The sequence below is a fragment of the Acomys russatus genome, chromosome 17 (genome assembly GCF_903995435.1).
Source record: "Acomys russatus chromosome 17, mAcoRus1.1, whole genome shotgun sequence".
Lineage (NCBI taxonomy): Eukaryota > Metazoa > Chordata > Mammalia > Rodentia > Muridae > Acomys > Acomys russatus.
In genome coordinates this window covers 48,479,385-48,493,844 of record NC_067153.1, presented here as the reverse complement: position 1 = coordinate 48,493,844, position 14,460 = coordinate 48,479,385, and the positions used below count along the sequence as shown (strand labels likewise).

Below are 14,460 nucleotides of genomic sequence, written 5' to 3'. Positions count from 1 at the left end.
CGTCGCAGTTTCTTCATTTCTTGTACTGCTGGAAGTCGCCCTTTATAGATTACGCAATATCTTTGAACCCTCCAATACCGATGGGGCGGGGGATGCTGTTTCTCCTTTTGGTCTTGTGAGAAGGAATTTGCACTGTGGAGAGTTTAAGAGTAGAGAGAGGTGCTACGTGACAGTTCCTTGGAAACCGAATGAGCGTGGAGAGGAGTGGGTGTTTTGTTTGGATTTGAAGCTCTGAAGTCTCAGGAGCTCTCTACAGTGTTCTTAGCTGACTCATGGTAAGCCTGGCTAAAATGTGGCTCAGTATGGCAGGAAAGATCTGTTGCTTGTCAATCTCAGGCCACACCCACTGGGGGGAGCCAATATCAGGCCACACCCACTGGGCGGAGCCTTGCAGCCTGAAGCTGGCTGGGGTTCTCCACACGTGTTGCATGCATGTGGGCTTGTTCATGGTGGTGGCAGCAGCAGAATGCATTGTCTTCGTGCACAGACATGAGCTGGAGTCTACCTTCTATGCCTGACTTCTCCCAGCACCCCAGTGAGGCCAGATGCCATCTCACTTAACTCCCTTAGCAGATGTGCTAAGGCTTATACCTGGGACAGATGACCTGGTTCTCTGTGGACCAAACCAGAGGTCAGGATGGATGGCAGGTTGTCCTCAACATGGGACCAGATTGTCTGTATGTCATTTTAACTTTCCTGAAAGTCTTCTCTGGCACTAACATTCAGATGATTGCCCAATAAAGAATGTGTTAATTTCCTGGTATTTTGTTGCTTACAATGTCCCCAGTAGAGAGGTTCAATGTGTGAGGCCCATGCTAGCTGGCCATGGGATGCTCTGTGCTCAGCCCTTCCAGAACTGTGGGCTCTGGCTGTCCAGGCCAGGAGACCCTCTTGGTGCAGATGGAGGGTGCAGAAGATACACTGTCACTGTAGGTTGGCAGGTGACAGTTTTGCCTCTTGAACTCCACACCCAGTGCTTTGGGAGACAATGCCACCAAGCCTAGGATTCTTATGTCTCTGGATGGATATAAGCTTATCACTTTCCCTGCATTCTCAGGAATGGGACAGCCTTCCAGGAACTCCTGTCCCGGCTGTATCGGCAGAAGGTGCAGAGGCCTGGAATCAGACAGGCCACCCTGGGTGTCCAGAAATTGCCTCTGTCCCATGGCAAGTCAGTGTCCTTCTGGACACTAGGAAGGGTCTATTTTAAAACCAGCAGTAGGAGTAACCTTGGGCTGCCTTTCCCTGTGACACAACGTGTGTATTTTCACATTTAAATAGGAGTCATTGCCTTAGTTGAATGTTCTAGAGGAGGGAGTTAGGTTAGGAAGGAGGGGCAGACCGCTATGCTGGTGGGCTCTAGATTCTTGGGCAAGCAGATGTTTGCTGGCCAGCTGCCTGGCAGGTGCCAGGGGTAAGGCTAATGGGAGGTCACTCACAGCAGGGAGATGCCAGATGGCCTGATGGACACTTAGCACTGAGGCCTGGTGGCTTCCTCTCTGTGGCACAGGTGGTGGCAGAGGACCCAGGACTGTGGTCAGGGTGGAGCCCGAAGACACTTTAAGAAGAGTGTGTTGAAGGACTCTGGTGTTGGAGTGGTGTGTGTTGTGGCCAGGCTGCTAAGGCTGGAATACAGACTTCCCCTGCCGGAAGTGTGACTCTAAGCAGGTGTCAGAATCAGAGCACTGTGAAGTGTGTGGAGTTGGGAGGCATCAGGCACTGTGCCTTTTTGGGGCTGCCCCTGTGAGAGCTGCATGTGGAGACCTCTCCTTCAGTTCCAGGGTACAGCAGTGGGAAAAAATGGGCCCCAAATAAGAAGAGAATCAATGGGGGAGTGGGGACAGGACTAGCTGGGGATGGGAGAGAGGGCTACTGGCTCTGCCCTCTGGACCCCTGGCAACAGAAGCAGCTGCAGACCCCTGTGGTACCCTGTGGGTTAGCTGCAAGGCCGAGCACGGGTCTTTCCAGAACAGAGTCAGAGCAGGTGGCCTAGTCATCATGGCACCAGTGTGTGGAACCATAACTTCTGTGCCATGTCTCCATCCTGAGGCTGGGGGCATGGGGCACTGTTGCACCATCCCTGAGCACCCCACCACCTAAGCGTTGACTATACCCTGAGAGCTATTGTCACCTTGTCCCATGACTATCAGCTTTTGTTTGGGGTGGGGGAGGGAAGGGATTAAAAAACAAAAACCTGAAGATGTCCTCAGGGCAGGCACTAAATAGCACCTGCTGTCTAACCTCAATCTGGACTCCAAAGCTCTCCCCGACTCCAGGAAGGGGAGCAAAAGCCACAGCTCCCAAGGCTTTGAGCCAGTTGAGCCCTGGAGAATACAGAAGCTGGGAACAGGAGCCCAGCATCTGGCTGTAATCTGCTAGTGGCTGCAGTGGCTCTCCTGAAATGTCAAGGCCATCACAGTTTAGAGATAGAAAAGGGGATGAGGTCCCACACTGAGTGGGTAGGTGGCACTGGCTCCCACTCGAGCTGTCTGTGGTTCTGTCTCACTGAATTGTCCCTGAGACTCAGTTGTCTTAACTGTCCTTACCTACTTCTGGTCTCCAGGGGGTGGGACCAGTGTCTTCCTGCCAGCTGCTCCATCCACCCTGCCCTCCTCTGGTGAGGTCTTTCAGTCTGACAGTAAGAGCGGCCCAGCTGGGTGTACACAGCTCAGTGCTGTGCTGACCTCAGCTGTAGAGGCCGATGAGGAGACTTCATGGTGTTGTTTACACTGGTGAGGACTTGTCCCCACGGCTACTCCCCTCTGCCTGCCTTGTTTCAAAACCCCCCAAGGCCAGCGGCAGCCAGACGACTTGTGTCTCCTGCCTCTGTGGTCTTGTTGCCCTATGACCTGCCATGGTCTCATGTGTTCTATGCTAAATGATGCTCCCCAACTCATGTCCACCTGGAGGAGCCTCTGATTGGGGTGTTAGCTGAAAACAGCCTGCATTATGCAGGCCTCGGCTACCCTTGTCCAGTAGCTGGTGTCCCTGAAACAAGATCCCCACACTGTAGCACTGGCTGGTACTTTGTAACCCAGGCTGGTTCTAAAATCATAATCCACATGACTCGGGAGGCTGCCTGGGATTGCAGGGAACCACAGGAACTGCAGTGCTCTGCCCACTTGTGGATTCTGGAGTTTGGTCTCAGACTGAAGAGGGTAATTGTGCTGTTGTGAGCTGCTTGGTCACAGTTAGGTCTTGGCATTCTGAGGGGAGGGATGCCCTCTTCTCTCTAATTTGCCAGACATGTCCTCCACCTTTTCTTTACTGCATGTCCACTTCAGGGAAGCAAACGCTATCCCTCCTAGTGATGGCTACCCTGCCTCTCGCCCTTAGTGAGGTCACCTGCCCTGGGTTTCAAAGCTGTAGCTCAGACCCTTGCTCCCAATTCCACACTGGGAGGGCATTGGCTCCCAAAGAGGTCGGTCTGCCATCGGGACACAGTTATGGAGACTCTCTATCCTTTTGCCACTGCCCCTCACCCATGTGAGAGGATCAGGTAGCAGTCATCTACCCCTGCCCCCGCCCCCCCCCCAACACACACTGTGGAGACCTAAAAAGTTCTTCCAAGCATGAGAGCCCCGGCTGGCAGCCATACTACAATCTGGTGTTCTGCCTGCCACCTGCTCTGCCTCCTTGCTGTCTGGAGCAGTGCAGCGACTTCTAAGAAAGTGGTGGATGTTCCATCAGGCTGCTTGAGGGTGGCGAAGCATCGGGCTGCCTGAGGATGCTGCAAACCCAGGGGCAACTATGGCTGGTTCCTGTACCATTCTCACAGCTGTGGAGAAAGAGCTTTCAGCACTGGCCTAGGGGAGCTAAATAAGCCCAGAGCTTTCCAAAGTTGATCATCCTGAACCAGCATACCCAACCTGGCCTCAGAAAAGCAAATAGGAGAAGAAAGAAAGTTAGCTCCCGGCATCCATACTTTCAAACACTCAAGCAGTGTCGGTTACAGAGGGCTCCTGAGGGCAGTGTGAGCTATGGTTGGCAGGCATTGGGATGGCCTGTAAATGATGACAGTTGCCCCACCCCCACTGTAGTGATGTGGGTTAACGGGAAAGGTTCTGTGATCTTCAGAACTTCTCTCTAAAGACATTTTAAGCCAATCTAAAGGCAGGCGCTCTAGAATGGAGTTTACTTAAAGTCAGTGGCGCAGACAGAACCAGGAACTATGTGGCAGAGAATACCCAGGCTGAGTTCTCTGGACCCACGAGAAGATTGGGTCTTGCTTTATCTTGTGTAAAAGTTTCCTCTTTTCTCATCTCATATTGTCTAGATCTGTCCTGTTAACTGGTATTTGTCCTTATCTTAGTTTCACCGTGTGGTATTCCATCTCAGGATGTTCTGTCCTTCGTTTCAGTGATGCATTTAGGTTTGCGTCCCTGAAGCCTTTAGAAAGTTGTAGGCTGGGCTCAGAAACCCAACCCAGACCACTGAAGCCACGAACACCTCTGGGATTATCTTGCGGACGTTAGCATCAGGGCTAGCATTAGGCACGGCCATGCTTCTGGCGCGTCAGTACCAAAAGCTGTTTCTGTGGTTGCGTTTGCTTTGTCCCTGAATGAAGACTGGCACCCCTAGGCTGTGGCTTCTTGTTCTGGTGTGTTCCTCTGTGCTGTGCCTTTTGGGGCTGCCCCTGTGAGGGCTGAGGCTTGGCGGTCCCACTCCACCCTGGGTCAGGATAACCCAGTGCACTATGAGAAAGAACGCCTAGGCTTTTAATTTAAAATCACATCACCTTTAACATCCTGGGCCAGGACAAACGAATCCCTGTGTGGTTAAAGAATGTTTTGCAACAGCTGCCACCAGGAAGCAGGCACCATCCCTACTCAAACTACTGTGACAAAACCAAATCAAACAGCTATACAAACATGGCTCGGTGGAAGGCAGTCTCTGCGTGGTGGTTTGTGCAGGTGGTGGGGTGGGGTGGAGTGGAGGAGCCAGTAGGCTCCTGCTCTATGCCCTTCCCCTTCGTCTACGCTTGTTTATCCAGAAGCTTCTGAGTACTGGGGGGGGGGGGGCGGCGCTGTTCTAAAAGTTACCAGTGCGCACGGTGCTTATAGAACAGAACCTGAAAGTTCTTAGTCCTTAGGGACTCTCAGGTATAAACAGTTGAAATATGTGAGACTTGTGGCCACTCCTGAGCACGAGCACAGGCGGGGATGTGGAAATGGAAGGATGCTCAGCATGGAGCCCCTGGGAGGATGCTTCACAGGGATGCCCCCAGTGAGGGGACAGGTGTGGTAAAAGGGTGCTCAGAGTGGAGGGTCCTCAGGGAGGTGTAGGTAGCTGAGACCTGGGTGGTCAGGGGACAGCCAGTGGGTGAGGAGGAATGCAGCACACCAGGTTTAAAAAAAAAAAAAAAAAAATTAAGAGGTACACCAAGTCCTTGAGGTAGATGGGAGATTGCAAGCTGACAGGAAGTGTCGCTATGGTGATGAGGAAGGGCCGTGGGCACAGATGGTGAAGTACCATAGGTAGAGTTCAGGGCATGGGTTTTATTCTGGGTGTCATTAGCCGCCGGCACAGGGAAATGGGGTGGTGTAATTGCATTTGAAGACATCCACTGTGAGAGGATGATGGTAGATGAAATGGAGGCAGGCAGAGCTGGAGATATGTGAACCCTGTATGTAGCCTAGGGCTACTCCTGGGTTATAACCAGGCTTTCCACAGTATCAAAATATTGTTAAATACACTTAAGTTATAATTTTAACCATTTAAAGAAGAGCGTCATTAAGAATGTTTACATTCACTGGGCATGGTGGCGCACGCCTTTAATCCCAGCACCCGGAAGGCAGAGACAGGCAGATCACTGTGAGTTCGAGGCCAGCCTGGTCTACAAAGTGAGTCTAGGGCAGTCAAGGCTACACAGAGAGACCCTGTCTCGAAAAACAAAACAAAACAAAAGAATGTTGACATTCAGTTAAGATTTTGTTTTTGTCTTATATGTATGGATGTTTTGCCTGCATGTACATATGTATACCACACTGCCTGGCGCTCACAGGGCGAAGTGGAGGTGTGGAATCCCCCAGTAGTGGAATTATAGATAGTTGGGAGCCATTACGTGGGTGCTGGGAACTGAATCCAGGTCCTCTATAAGAGCAGCCAGTGCCGTAACCACTGAGCCATCTGTCTAGGCCCAGCCCATATTTTTCTCCAATTAAAAGAAACTTTTTTTGTTCTGGGTTGTGGTATCACACTCTTTTAATGCCAGTACTTAGGAGGCAGCAGCAGGCAGATCTCTGAGTTCAAGGGCAGCATAGTCTACAAAGCAAGTTCCAGGACAGCCAAGGATACAGAGAGAAATCCTGTCTCAAAAAAACAAAATTAACAACAACAACCAAAAAAAAAAAAAAAAAAAAAACAAAAAAAAACAAAAAACAAAAATCACTTTTTTTTTTTTAGAGACTTATAAATATGAATGGGACTATGTATGCGTGTATGCAGACTCACTACAGCTTTCAGGTGGAGGTCAGGTCAGCTTGCTTCCTTTACACTGTGTGGGTCCTCTGGGGGCATCAAACTCAACACATCAGGCTTCCTGACAAGTGCCTTCCAAGCGTATGGACCATTCCAAACCTCCATCTTCAGAATGTTTTTCTTCCCTCGCTAAAACCCTGAGCCTGTCAAATGCCCATTCCCCGCTGCAGCATGCGCCTGCCTAGCAAAGCTCCTGTCCTGTGGTCTGTCTGCAGAGTCCACTCCTTGGGCACCTCCTGAGTGGGATCACGCTGCGGCTCTGTAGATGTTAGTGTGGGAGGAGGGGTGCCCTAAGTGGCACCAGTGCCGCTTGCATATTCAAGGCTCAGCCTCAGGTTCTCATGAGAACTAAATGGAACCTTGAGCCCGGCTATGACCCACCCAAGTGGCTTGGGGTATTTCTGGAAGAAGTTGGCCTCCCCTTTATCACAGCTGGTCTCTTGAGCATAGACTTGACATCTCTCTGTGTCATTTTTCTCATCTGCCAAGTGGTGACAGGGCCAGTGCTGTTGAACCCCAGGCTCCACTGTAGTAACCGAAGTACCTAGATACAGCTGTGACGTGGTTCTGTTTCTTCTGTGAGGTCAAGTCCCCCTTAGAAATAACTGTGGCTCCTGATGCCCAAGAGGAGTAGCACTGGGACACTGAAGTTGTCATTGGCTATTAACTGCTGCCACAATGGTTCCTTCTGTTGCTTGTCAGGACAAGATGGCCTCTGGGCTTTGTCACCTGATGGCATCCTGCTTAGTGATTTCCAGGATGTCTCACCATGTCCCAGAAGCAAGTGGGAAAAGGGTCCAGTTCACTGCCTGGCTTATGCCTTCTGGGTGGAGCTCCTACCAGTGCTGAGCGCTCTTAGAGAGCAAGAGAGGGTCTTTGGTGGAAAGGGGCTCATGCCCAGGAAAACCAAAGCTGGAGCTTCAGGGAGTTATGTGGTAGGGTATGCAAGGCAATGCTATCAGCTCAGGACACCCCAAATCCAAGTTCTGAGCACAAAGGAGATATATTTGCCCCAGAGGGACAAAGCGCAAGAAATAAGAGACAAGGACAGGAGACGGAGGATGAGGGAGAAAGGGGAGGGACCAAGGGAAGAGAAGGAAGGGCTATTAGTCCCAGGGAGGCGGGGACAAAGGGCTGCCTCTGGATAGACAGGAGACAGACGTGGCACATAGGAAAATGGCAGCTTATAAAGGTAAAAGAAGGAAACCTGTGTTAGAATGAGGTGTTTAATTTTAATTGGCAAGGTTAGGTGATCCAAAGGGGGCTTTTAAGGGCTGGACTTCAATACTTTGATAGCTGGACCCTGGTCACCAGCCTCAGAAGGAAGTGGCCAAATAAGGGAATGGCCCTTAGGGGAATATAATCTAACCATTTTTAGCAAGCCAGGGAAAGCGAGGGAGGAGGACAAGGGCTCCCAGGCTATGCTTGCCATGCTCAGGCCATCTAGAGTCCCTTCAGGGTAGGCGAAGATCTGACGTAGACCTAGGAGGCAAGGAGGAACCCATGTAGGTAGAACCCTTCATTGATGCCCTATGCCTGGGAGCCACCAGTCCCCATAGGTGTCCTGGGGACTCCAGTGGCCAGCCCCTGGTATACCCGTCTCCATATTTTTGCCTAGAAGTTGATGTGCTTGGGTTCAGAGCTAGAGTCTTCTTTTCATTTGGTTTTGGAATCCCAAGTACCTGTTGTCATGGTGTGTGCCAAGATATTATGTCTGTCATTTTGTGACCTTCTGCTTCTTTGGTTTTTTGGCCTTCTGTTTCTTAAGGGAAGAGGAGTTTATTCTGACCCGCAGTTTGAGGGACTATCACAGTGGGGAAGGCATGTTGGCAGGTGGCACCAGTGGTGGCTGGTGAGCAGGAGGTAGCTGGTCACATTACACCTGTAGTCAGCAAGCAGAGCTGAAAGCTGGTGTCCAGCTTGCTCCTTCCTTTTTATGCCTCCCATTTTTAGGGTAATATTTCCTTCCTTAGTTAATCTAATGTAGGTAAACCTTCTCTCTCTCTTTCTCTCTCTCTCTCTCTCTCTCTCTCTCTCTCTCTCTCTCTCTCTCTCTCTCTCTCTCTCACACACACACACACACACACACACACACACACACACACACACCATGGCTTGACTTCCATGGTTTTAAATACTGCCAAGTTGACAATACTAATTGTCACAAGTCCAACCAGGCAGTGGTGGCACACGCCTTTAATCCCAGCCCTTGGGAGGCAGAGGCAGGCGGATCTCTGTGAGTTCAAGGCCAGCCTCTATCTCGAACAGAACAAGTTCTTGGACAGCCAGGGCTACACAGAGAAACCATGTCTCAAAATAACAACAACAACCCAACCAACCCACCAAACAAACAAACAAACAAAAACCCTCTCAGAAGTCCACCCTTATCGATCTGACACCACAACTACCACTTTAAATCCATAACTGTCACCTCCTTTCCCCCTGTAGGCCCATGGCCTTCTCATTGTGCAAAAATATATTTAGTCCAACGCCAAAGGTCTCCATAGTCTTGGTCAACACCAACACAGCTCAAAAGTGGAAGTGCTCTCTCTCTCTCTCTCTCTCTCTCTCTCTCTCTCTCTCTCTCTCTCTCTCTCTCTGTTTGGTTTGTTTTCTTTTTGTTTTGTTGTTGTTGTTGTTTTGTTTTGTTTTCTTGAGACAGGGTTTCTCTGTGTAACAGAGCACAGAGTTTCATCTGTATCTGCTTCATAACTGCCAATGTAATAGGACCATCTGGGACTCTCTTTGTAGACCAGGCTGTCCTCGAACTCACAGAGATCTGCTTGCCTGCCTGCCTCTGCCTCCCCGAGTGCTGGGATTACAGGCCTGTGTTCCCACGCCCAGCTATATAGTTCTAATATACAAGGACACAGTGTATAAGACTCCATTCCAAAAGCGACACCTCCCTGCCATCGTGCAGCAGGGAGTGATCGGACCAAAGCGAGACTGAAGCCTAGTGGGGAAACCTCCAAATCCTACAAACTCCATGTCTAGTTTATAGGGCTTCTGGTGGAATCATCTGGGCTCCAAAGGGCTAAGGTGGCCCCACATCTCCAGCTCTGCTGTCCACAGTACACATGACCTCCCTCTTAACCAGCTCCACTCCATGCCTGTAGGTGTCCTCGGTGGACGTCCCGTGCTTCTGTCACTTCTAACATCTTAAGCCCTCCGTTGTTAACTTCTGCTTCATCCTCACAGCTTCATGGCATTCTAGAGCCTTCTTGTAGAGATTCCATCTCTATTGCATGTGCCCTGGCCTCAGCCACTTCCTGGAGCCGAGACTCAAGTCTCCTCGACCTCTTCTATCTTGCCCCTTTCATACCTGTAAAACCAGTACCGTGTAGGCGATGTTGCAAAGTTCTGCTTCCAGCGTCGGATTGAGCTTGGCTCCCTTAGACCATAGTTACATCAGCCTTTGTGTGCTGACCAAGTCAAAGGGATACAGTCTATGATGGGGTTAATGGTGGCGTGGCAGCAGTGGTGGTGGTGGGCATGGTAGCTGGTCCTATTACATTGGCAGTTATGAAGTAGATTCAGATGAGGTATCCAGACAAGTGGGTTATCCAGCATTCTTGCATGCTGGCCGTGTAAAGATACAAGTGGATAAGGCTCAGATAAGCTAAGCCATGGCATGGCACACTGGGTGGGTGAGGGTGCTATTCCCTGGTGACACTAATGTTGACCTGCTGGTGGAGCTTGAGCTGAATGGGGAATAATGGAAAGAACTGTGGAGAGGAGAGGAGAGGTTGAGGCAGGGTGAGCTTTCTAGGTTTCTAGAATGCAGTAGAGTGGATACAACCAGGATCCCAGGTCTCACGTGGCTGGAGTGAAATATGTGAACCGGGGAATTGTGAATGCTAAGCGGTTGAATCGGCGTGATCTCTGGAGTACCCTGTTCTGTGGTTTTGGGCCACTGAGGGTTTCTGTAAGAAAAGGGCACGCTGGGAGCTGTGATTGGAATGCTGGGTGTGGCAGCAGGTGAATGGGGCTGGAGAAGGAGGAGGTCGGGGGCAGGGGGGTGGGGGGTGGGTGGGGGTGAGGATGGGCATACCCATGCTGGCCTCTCCTTTGCTGAGTACATCCAAGGCCATCCTTGGTGGAGTTGTGGGAGCCTTTCCTGTCTCGAGCAATTTAACGATGCCACACCTCCTTGTGTCCCATAGACGGCATCCACAGCGTGACGGCTCTCTGCACTCTGCGCGTAACCATCATTACAGACGACATGCTGACCAACAGCATCACCGTCCGCCTGGAGAACATGTCGCAGGAGAAGTTCCTGTCCCCCCTGCTATCCCTCTTTGTAGAAGGGGTGGCCACGGTCCTGTCCACCACCAAGGATGACATCTTCGTCTTCAACATTCAGAATGACACGGACGTCCGCTCCAACATCCTGAATGTCACCTTCTCGGCACTGCTCCCCGGCGGTGCTCGAGGCCGCTTCTTCCCTTCAGAGGACCTGCAGGAGCAGATCTACCTGAACCGGACACTGCTGACCACCATCTCCGCCCAGCGCGTGCTGCCCTTCGATGACAACATCTGCCTGAGGGAGCCTTGTGAGAACTACATGAAATGCGTGTCCGTGCTCAGGTTTGACAGTTCGGCACCCTTTATCAGCTCCACCACGGTGCTCTTCCGGCCCATCCATCCCATCACTGGCCTGCGCTGCCGCTGCCCACCAGGCTTCACTGGGGACTACTGCGAGACTGAAATTGACCTTTGCTACTCGAGCCCATGTGGCGCCAATGGCCGGTGCCGGAGCCGTGAGGGTGGCTACACTTGTGAGTGCTTCGAGGACTTCACTGGTAAGTGTCTGGAGCCCATGGGACAGGCTGCCGGGGGCTGCCCTCTTCTCGCACAGAGGCTCACAGTGTACATATGAGGCGTGAGGGTTTCCTGTGGGTTCCAAGAGGCAATGGTGTAAGAGAACATATCCTGGACTCAAGTGTTGTGTCTGTGCACTTTAAGGTATCTTCGAAGGCAGCCAACTCCCCTGCCTCATTTGGCTTCTGGGGGTCACGTGTCCCCCTCTCCATGAGGACTTTAAGATGAGACCTGCTTTTGATACCCAAATACATCAGATCCAATGTGTGCATCTAAGTGAATTCTGTTGTTTTGATAGGGTCTCGCTCCAAAGCCTTGCCTGGCTTTGAAATCATGGCAGTCCTCCCACCTCAGCTAGTTGTGAGTGGATTTAAAGTTAAAGCCCTTTATTCCAGATTTCCAGTTTAGCTGGTTAGTGCCAAACTGTGAGGCTAGGGTAGAAATCCTGAGCCTTTAACCCTCTGGGTCCCGAAAGAAGTTGTCATTTTTAATCATGCCTTGTTGCTGCACAGACTAATTCACCTTCCCCCGTCTCTGAAGATACTCTTGGCTCAGCATGTCCTGCCCAGTCTTGAAGACCAGCCTCTCCGAACTTAGCCAATGGTCACTTTAAAAAAATAAAGAGGCAACCGAGAGCAGTGTAAAACACCATTGTCACCCACAGATCTCATTCTTGGTCTTTGATCCCCTGTTATGAAGGGACAGTCCACTTGGAAAACCAGTTCCCAACAGGTTCCATGCTGAACAGACCATTCTTCTGGAAGGTTCCCCGAGGTTAGGTGGGGACTTGATTTGTACTGGAGATGACTTGGATATCCTCCTATCTGTGATTAAGGACTTTAGTATTAACACCCGTGGAATCTCTGTCCCCCAGGGCAGGAATCTTACCTGCATATAGCACTGTTTACTGCGATTATCTTGAGGCCTGTGGGTATTAGCAGGTATGTGGGGAGCAGGAAGAGAGAGCAGACTTAGGCCATGAGCACAGAGGGAGCAAAGTGGCTATCTGTGCATCTGAAGAGGAGGGGACGCCACTTGGAGAGCTTCACAGCCCGTGAGACGGGGTGTGCCAGGTTGGCCTGTCGGAATGTTGGCATCTCAAGTTGACTATTGTCTGGAAATGTGAAGGAGGGAGAAGGACATTTGGCTGCCCACTCCTGTACTGTTCCCCCTCCCTGCCGGTGGCTGACTGCCAACAGGATGCGGGCAGTTCTTCCTGCTGTCTGGCAAGTGTTGATCCAGGATTCCTGCCTCTCAGGTGCCTGGTGGTGAGCAGGAAGGAAGGTGAGGGGTCTAGGAGATTCCTTGATTGTTGGTGTGCGCCTGAAGTGCTGGGCAAAGTGTGTGTGCATGGCGGTGCGTGCATGTGTGCGTGCGTGCGTGTGTGTGTGTGTGTGTGTGTGTGTGTGTGTGTGTGTGTGTGTGTGTAGGGACTCCCCTCCCCTGCTCTTCTTCTTTCTCTGAATTTAGCCAAGTCCATTCTATGCTACCTTGAGGATACAGGTACTCATGCCTTCCCTCCCCTTTCTCCCGCCACCTCAGGCCTCATCTGGCATCTCCTTGGAAGTGTCTTGTGAAAGCCAGCTAGCCGTATGGTTGGCTCTCTCCCGACAGAGAAGCACCAGGGCGAGCAGCTCAGGCCCCAGTCCCTCCTTGTCATATGGCCCTATGTGGAAAGCTTTGTAGACTCTCTTGCTCCAGAGAAGTTGAGGCCGCTGTAGTAGGGAGGATTGGTGACCTTCAGGAAGTGAGCATTGCCCATCCGCCATTATACCCGTTCATACCCATCTACTGAGCTGAGCACCTGCTGCAAACATTTACAGAGTGCTTGCTGTGTGCTAGACCGATGTTCAGTCAAATGTTAGCCTATCTGCATCACAGAGTGGCCCAGGTCACTCGATGCATTCTCTTTGATTGATATTTAGGGCCTTGCCCATCTTTCCTCGTCATGGGGGTGGGGGTGGGGGTGGGGCTGCATGTAATAATCCTTGTACCAGGCTTCATCCCTGGGGGGGGGGGGTGCCATAGCTGACCTGCTGAGATACCACGCTGCAGCAGATAAGGCCACTGGGGATCTGTGGACCTATTGGATGCAGTCAACTGACTTCCGAGGCTCTCAGATTTCCTCTTCATCAGCAAAGTCATTCCCAGAAGGATGATAAAGGGACAGTGGCCGCATCGGTCATCTCAGTGAGATGCGGTGACTGACATGGGGCCAATTTGATTCTCTTTGGGTACTGAGCACATCATGCCATTTCCCTAGAGATAAAACTAATTACGGCTGATTACCTGTCCTCGATCCTCTTCCTTCCCTCTCCTCCGTGTTGCCTTTGAAGCGCTCGCTTTTCTGCGCGGAGATAATTGTGCTCATTTATTCATGATGAAAGCAATGCTGTCGTCACGCAGCTTTAATTTCTTGCTTCCCGGTAAGCTGAGCTCGAACTCTAGGCTGCCTCATGGTGAAGTTGGAATTGGCCCAACCATGCTGAGAGCCCTCGGCTTCCTGCGTTTGCAAGGCGGGAGGCTCAGCAGGAGCCAGCAGAAGGAAGGCATCAATTAATTTCAGGGAAAGCCCACTGAATTCATGAGTTTCTGAATTCACCCTGGCTGTAGAGGTGTGTGGCCAGCCCAAAGCACCTTGGATGCCATGGTATTTGTAAGGGGAAGGTATGGAATGTCCCTGCAGTTACATCTCGGCGTTGGGACCATGGTTGGGGTCATTAACTATCTCATAGCTGGGGGAAGGGGACACGTGACTGCAGATGTGGGTACTGGATGCCTGTGGGTACTCTCTGAATTCCTCAGCCCCACTGGTGAAATGGCCCAGTGGGTAAAGGCACTCGCCGCCAAGCCTGAGGACCCGAATATGATCTCTGGTACCCACATAGTGGATGGAATGAGCCAACTCCTACAAGTTGTCCTCTGACCTCCACACATGCCCCCTAATAAATAAATAAAATTAGATTTTCAAGCGCATGAATAAATAACAAGCTTGTTTTTCTCCACACCTGGCCTCTCATTCTACATTTGAGGGACACTGTGTTTTGGGTTTTTCTTTAAACACTTTTGTATGTGGCCATGGACTCCTATGTTGCTCCTCATGACTCTGTTGACCCTCATCTCTTAGCTTTCCTGCAGTCTTCCTGTCTGAATGTGTCT

The 14,460-nt window shown here is 51.1% G+C and overlaps 1 protein-coding gene across 1 annotated transcript in view; it reads left to right on the top strand.

Moving 5' to 3' along the window:
* The window catches only part of LOC127201007 (cadherin EGF LAG seven-pass G-type receptor 1), a 114,714-nt gene that overhangs the window by 50,333 nt on the left and 49,921 nt on the right, over positions 1-14,460 (top strand). The window contains exon 2 of the mRNA XM_051159371.1: positions 10,644-11,282. Coding sequence (XP_051015328.1) covers positions 10,644-11,282 — 639 coding nt within the window. The remainder of the gene's footprint in view (positions 1-10,643; positions 11,283-14,460) is intronic.